This window comes from Corylus avellana, chromosome ca8, assembly GCF_901000735.1.
Source record: "Corylus avellana chromosome ca8, CavTom2PMs-1.0".
NCBI classification, from domain to species: Eukaryota; Viridiplantae; Streptophyta; class Magnoliopsida; order Fagales; family Betulaceae; genus Corylus; species Corylus avellana.
Window position 1 is genome coordinate 1058715 of NC_081548.1, and position 6152 is coordinate 1064866.

Below are 6152 nucleotides of genomic sequence, written 5' to 3' on the forward strand. Positions count from 1 at the left end.
ATTAATACTGCTATCAGGTACAATTTGATGAGTTTCACAATAGAGGTTCTTATCTCAATGGTTACTTACCTATTATAGCTAAGAAATAGAAACATCCTTTTTCTAGTGTCCGATATATATATATATTTTGAGAAGCTGTTATTTTTGAAAACTTGACTTTCATTTAAGAAAGAAAGCATCATTCTGTTGAAAAATTAGAGACTTGCTCAGAAAAAGAAACAAAAAGAAAAGTAAAATTAGAGACTTAATTGTTCATAGACTAATGCAAAACATTTGTTTACTACTACATTGGAGAGGGTCTTAGTGCGATATGACAATACTTATTTAAAGATGGAATGTATGCATTTTGAATTTAATGGCAGAAAGCCCAACTTATAAAGTTAGGGTTTCTCGGCTGGTCAAAATTGAGCCGAATGGCCTTTAGTTCTAGGGTTTAGGTTTAGGGAGGTGAGTGAATGAGCCAGAGAGTGAGGCCTGCCTCTGGGTTGATATGCCTTTAGTTTTCTTCAAATAAGCCATTATGTTGTGTGGGATTTTGTTTTTTATTTTATTTTGTTCTCCTCGCTTCGTGTCAAGATGAATTTGTTATCTTGCCCTTCAAGTCAGGATGATTTTAGTTTTTAGTTTGTTTTTATTTCTAGATTAAATAATCTAATGCCCTAAATTCCAGATGCCAGTTAGACTGTCTTTAAATCGTGATTAGATACGGGCAATGTAGTTTCTCAAGCTCATTTTTTTACTTAATTTCAGAATCCATCATAGCTTTTGATTATAATTTTTCAGAACTTTATGCTCTGTTGTAAGAGCTTTATACTCGTAATATTTCATCAATAGAAATTACATATTTTAAATATATATATATATATATATATATATATATATATATATATAATAAGCCTAGGTTCGAGCTCGAAGTTGAGCCCGATTCAACTCGAATAGCATTCTCAACGCGAAAGTTGGAGCTCGTCTAAGCCAATGAGTTAGTCTCTTGAACACATTTCATAGTCGGGTTAAAAAATATATATATATATATATATATATATATAAATAATGTACTTGGCTCGAAATTGGAAATGTACCGACAAATTTATCAAGATTCTCAACGAGCTTGAGCTCGTCCAAGCTTTCAATGAGTCAGTTTTGAACACACATTTCATAGCTTGGCTCAAATAAGTATCTTCATAAACGAGTTAATCTTGAAATTCTAAAGTTCGACTCGGCTGGGCTCAATTATAGTTCTCGAAGGTTTTAAACTTTTGTTTTTTTTTTTGGGAAAAATATAAAAAAACTTCCAAAACTACCAACCGTTTCCGTTTTAGCCTCATAATATTCCAAAACTGATAAAGTAACCCAAAAAACTACCAAACAGTTGCATTTTGGCCACTCTATTAGTCATGACTGTCAAATAGGATGAAAAATTCAAAACTACGTCGTTTTGGTTAGGTTAAATTACTAAAATGCCCTTTTGTGGGAATTTTATTTTATTTTATTTATTTATTTTTTTAAAAAAAGCCCCCCAAAAATGACGTCCTTTGTTTTTTTTTTTAAAAAAAAAAACCCAAAAACTACATCCTTTTGAAAACCCAAAACAAACTTTAAAGGTTCAGTCGTATGGAACACAATTATACGAGGACATTCATTGCGCAATAACCCTATACTAGCCGTGGAATTCTATGTCCGTATGATTCTGTGCGGGGCGGAGCCGAATTCTTATACTTTTCCGTTTGTTTTGAAGTCTTGTGCTAAAGTTGGGGCGACCCATGAAGGGAAACAGGTCCATGCACAACTTTTGAAGCTTGGGCTTGAGTGCGATGCCTTTGTGCATACTTCGCTCGTCAACATGTATACTCAAAATGGTGAATTGGAAAATGCGCGTTTGGTGTTTGATAAAAGTACTCTTCGAGACGCTGTGTCGTTTACAACTTTGATCACTGGTTATGCTGCAAGGGGTTTGATGGGCGATGCTCGCGGGCTTTTTGATGAAATTCCTATGAGAGATGTGGTATCTTGGACTGCTATGATTGCGGGCTATGCTCAATGTGGCTGGTTTGAAGAGGCATTGGCGTTCTTTGAAGAGATGCAGAAAATGAACATTCAACCACACCCACAGGTCTGGGGGTGGCTCCCCATGGCCTGTTGGGGTGGCCAGCCACCCCTAAACTATCCCCTTTTTTTTTTTTTTTTTTTTTTTCGAAATGGTATTTTGATAACTTAATATTGCCAAAACGACGTAGTTTTGAATTTTTCATCCTATTTGATGGTAAGTGGCCAAATTGCAACTGTTTAGTAGTTTGGAGGGCTACTTTATCACTTTTTGAACATTATGAAATTAAAACGAAAATGACTGATAGTTTGGGAGGCTTTTTTATATTTTTTCCTTTTTTTTTTTCTTTTTTGTAAGTTACTTATTGTTTGTTTGAATCTCTAATGACTATTTCATTACAAAATGAAAAGTAATTACCGAAAATGAAAAAAAAAAAAATAGTTATTCTTATTGATTAGTTTAGTTGTAACACACTAACACTAAGATAGAGTCTCGAAAATGTATTTCACTATTTTATTTTATTTTTTTTGAAAATGAATTCCATTATCAGATGAAAACAAGATCTTGCTCAGCAAGAATAATATCGTTCATACATTCAGGAAAGTCACTTGACCAAATCTGAGATTCTTCATGTTGTAACCCCACCTTGGCGAGGATATGTGCAGCTCCATTACCTTCTCGACGTACATGTTGAATTTTCCATTGAATTCCGCAATTCATCAGAGACTTTGCATCATTGATGATCTGTCCTTGTTGCCCCAGACAAACATCATCTTTTAGAAGAGCATTCACCACTTCAAGAGCATCCCCCTCCAAAATGATATTTCGCCTTCCCAGAGTCCTGCCCAACTCGACAGCTTCTCTCGCCGCCAATGCTTCCGCCATTGCTGGATCAGAGATGTGAAGACGTGATCCACGTCGCATTGCTATTACAGCTCCTCCATAATCTCTGGCTATGATTCCCATTCCTATCTTCACTAGTTAATATGGTGTAATACATTATGTAATCAAATTTTCTAAAACGCCTATATAATTGTGAATGTATTGATTATTAAACAAATTAATAAGGTGTAATGTAACTAAATTTGACCGGAGCAAAAGTTTATATTAGTGTAAAGTTACAAGAAATACCTAAATTTTACCCCAAAGAAGATGACATGAGGATGAAAATCAAACCCGATTTGATTGTTAACTTTTAGAATTAAAACACTAAAAAAACATATAAAATCACTCACTTGACTGAGGAAAGATATATATATATATTACTTGGCGCGGGTTTTCCTTCTAAAAGAAAGGAACTCAGCAAAACTCTCCATTGTGTTTCGCTGTGTCTCTCGAGTCTGAACCATGGAAACCCATTGTGGCGATTGCGACTCTGAGCCTCTCGCGATGGAAAACGAAGAAGAGCCACGGCGAAAAGAGCCTCCCAGAATCCACCGCCTGGACGAGTCAGTGGTCAACCGCATCGCGGCCGGGGAGGTGATCCAACGGCCAGTATCCGCCGTCAAGGAGCTGGTGGAGAACAGCATCGACGCCCATTCCACCTCCATAAGCGTCGTCGTCAAGGACGGCGGCCTTAAACTCATTCAAGTCTCTGACGACGGCCACGGCATCCGAGTCAGTTCTTCACTCAGTCTTCTCAATCTTCTTACTTCTTTTTTTTTTTTTGGTTCGTTTGTGTCTCGGGATAATGAGGGAAGAAAGCGATAAATGCTCTGTTTGGCTGCTGAGATACTGGAAGAAAAGGAAATTAAAAGAATTTCTCTTTGTTTTATATATTTAACTCAACTCGTGTTGTTAGTTTGCGGTGCTTTTAGTCGAGGCTTTCGATTTCTTTTCATCTTTAGTTCAATTTTCTCGGCAACCAAACAGAGCTTTTAGAGAAACCCCATTGTGCTTGAAATGCAGCTTTCTTTGTTCGTTTTCAAAGTTTATTTTTTTAAAAAAAATAAAAAATTGATTCCGTTTCGCCCTTAATTTCGTTTCTCGAGAACTGAACAGAAACAAAGTGACTTGTCTTTTTCTTCAATTTATTTTCATTTTCTTTCCTCGATTCTCTGCCCTTTTAAGCACTTTGCTTTTGTTTTAACTTAATTTTCTGGTGAACCAAATAGAAATGGACTGTGTCTGTGCTTCACCTAATAATAATGTGGCCATTGTCTTTGCTGTTAACTGTGTAGTACGAGGACTTGCCAATCCTATGCGAAAGGCACACGACGTCAAAGCTGTCAACTTTTGAGGATTTACAATCGATAAAGTCAATGGGGTTCAGAGGAGAGGCTTTGGCAAGCATGACCTACGTTGGTCATGTTACGGCCACAACCATCACCAAAGGGCAGTTACATGGTTACAGGTGAGAATGTGTGCTACTTGTTTGATGTTAAAGGAAAAAGGAAAGGAAATAAGCGTTGTGAATCATATGTTTTATGTTAAATGAGAAATTTGGGTGATGAGTAATGAGATAATTATGATTCAAAAATTAATCTTATCTTCTTTTCTACGATTATTAGCAACTGGATGGAGTGTGATTTATTTTTAATTTACTTTTTTGAGTTTATTGTTCAGAGTATCTTATAGAGACGGTGTCATGGAGCATGAACCGAAAGCATGTGCTGCCGTAAAAGGAACTCAGATAATGGTATGAAGCAGACATTTTGCTGGAGGTTGCCTTGTCCTCCTTTTTATTTTGAGTCCAAGTAATTTGAAGTTGAAAAGTTAATGTGAAAGAGAATAAAGTTAGAGAAAAAAATTTGTCATTCTATAAATTATTTGTGAAAACTTCGTCTTATACAGACTATTATTCAAGATTTTGGGTATTTACTGAACTATCATGATCATTTTAAGATGCTTATGTTATATTGACAATTATTGAATAACTTCAGATGAAATTGGACTTCATTCGCTACTAGTAAAGTCAGCACCGATTGAAATTTTCAGAATTACTTGTAGTTTTTCCGCCGTGCTTATGCACTGAACTAGCAATTTCATTGTTTTTTTTTCCTTCCTAAAAATTTTAAATTGCTGCCTATATTATCAGGTTGAGAATCTATTCTATAACATGATTGCTCGGAGGAAGACGCTTCAAAATTCTGCTGATGATTATTCAAAGATTGTAGACTTGCTAAGCCGGTTTGCTGTTCATCACATACATGTGGGATTCTCCTGCCGAAAGGTTGGTTGCTAGACTAATGAGGCTTGTCTTTATGTAAGGTTATTAAAATCAAGGCCGTACCTAGGATTAGAGGCCTTTGGGATTGAATCAAGGATCACCAATCTCGCAAGCTATCAAATAAGTACTAATGGTGTAGGTTTTAATAAAAAATATTTGATTTAAGCATCTTCTTTGGGCTTTTGACCCATTTATTAGCCATAAGCCCAAAGGGAAAATGTTTCCAATTTTAGTTGTTTTATGGAACATAAAATTGCAGTTTGGATTGCGATTGTGATGGATCCCTCCATCTTGGTTGGGATCCTAATGGATCTCCATTGTAAACGACTTTAAATTGTAATTAGATCATTTTGGTTTCTAAAAGTCAAAGAATTGTCAGATCTTAAAATCTGAATCGAGATTTTATTACCATGTATGTATCAATCTTTTAAGCTCTATTATTGCATGATAGGAAAATTTCTTTACAGCATACTAAAGCTTTTCAACCTTTATTTAATCAGCATGGAGCTTCCAGAGCAGATGTCCACACAGTTGCTACATCATCAAGGCTTGATGCTATTCGATCAGTTTATGGGGTGTCAGTTGCTCGATCTCTTATAAAAATAGAAAATTCCGACAATAATCCATCTAGTTCAGTTTTCAAGATGGATGGTTTCATCTCAGATTCAAATTATGTTGCAAAGAAGATAACAATGGTACTTTTTATCAATGGTATGTATTATAATGTCATACTAATAATTGTAATGTACTTCTATGCTCCATTAGAATTTGCATTACAACTCTCTCAGCTATGCTTTAGTTCTCTAGCATTTGAAAGCAGTGTTTTAGAACAAACTCTTGTTTCTTTGCCTTTGATGGAGCCTCTGTTAACTATCAATATTGGTATGTGAGTCGCATTTAAATATAATATTGAGTGGGATTTATTATGATTTTATAGTT

At 35.5% G+C, this 6152-nt stretch overlaps 2 protein-coding genes across 2 annotated transcripts in view; both read left to right on the forward strand.

Moving 5' to 3' along the window:
* Window positions 1-2240, forward strand: part of LOC132189469 (pentatricopeptide repeat-containing protein At1g08070, chloroplastic-like) — a 3929-nt gene extending 1689 nt beyond the window's left edge. Inside the window, exons 2-3 of the mRNA XM_059604207.1 lie at window positions 1602-2110; window positions 2235-2240. Of these exons, the coding sequence (XP_059460190.1) occupies window positions 1602-2110; window positions 2235-2240 (515 nt within the window). The remainder of the gene's footprint in view (window positions 1-1601; window positions 2111-2234) is intronic.
* A 1000-nt stretch (window positions 2241-3240) lies between these two features.
* LOC132189473 (DNA mismatch repair protein MLH1-like) overlaps window positions 3241-6152 on the forward strand; it is a 4081-nt gene continuing 1169 nt past the window's right edge. The window contains exons 1-5 of the mRNA XM_059604218.1: window positions 3241-3661; window positions 4225-4397; window positions 4610-4682; window positions 5082-5216; window positions 5714-5924. Of these exons, the coding sequence (XP_059460201.1) occupies window positions 3392-3661; window positions 4225-4397; window positions 4610-4682; window positions 5082-5216; window positions 5714-5924 (862 nt within the window). The 5' untranslated portion in view covers window positions 3241-3391. The remainder of the gene's footprint in view (window positions 3662-4224; window positions 4398-4609; window positions 4683-5081; window positions 5217-5713; window positions 5925-6152) is intronic.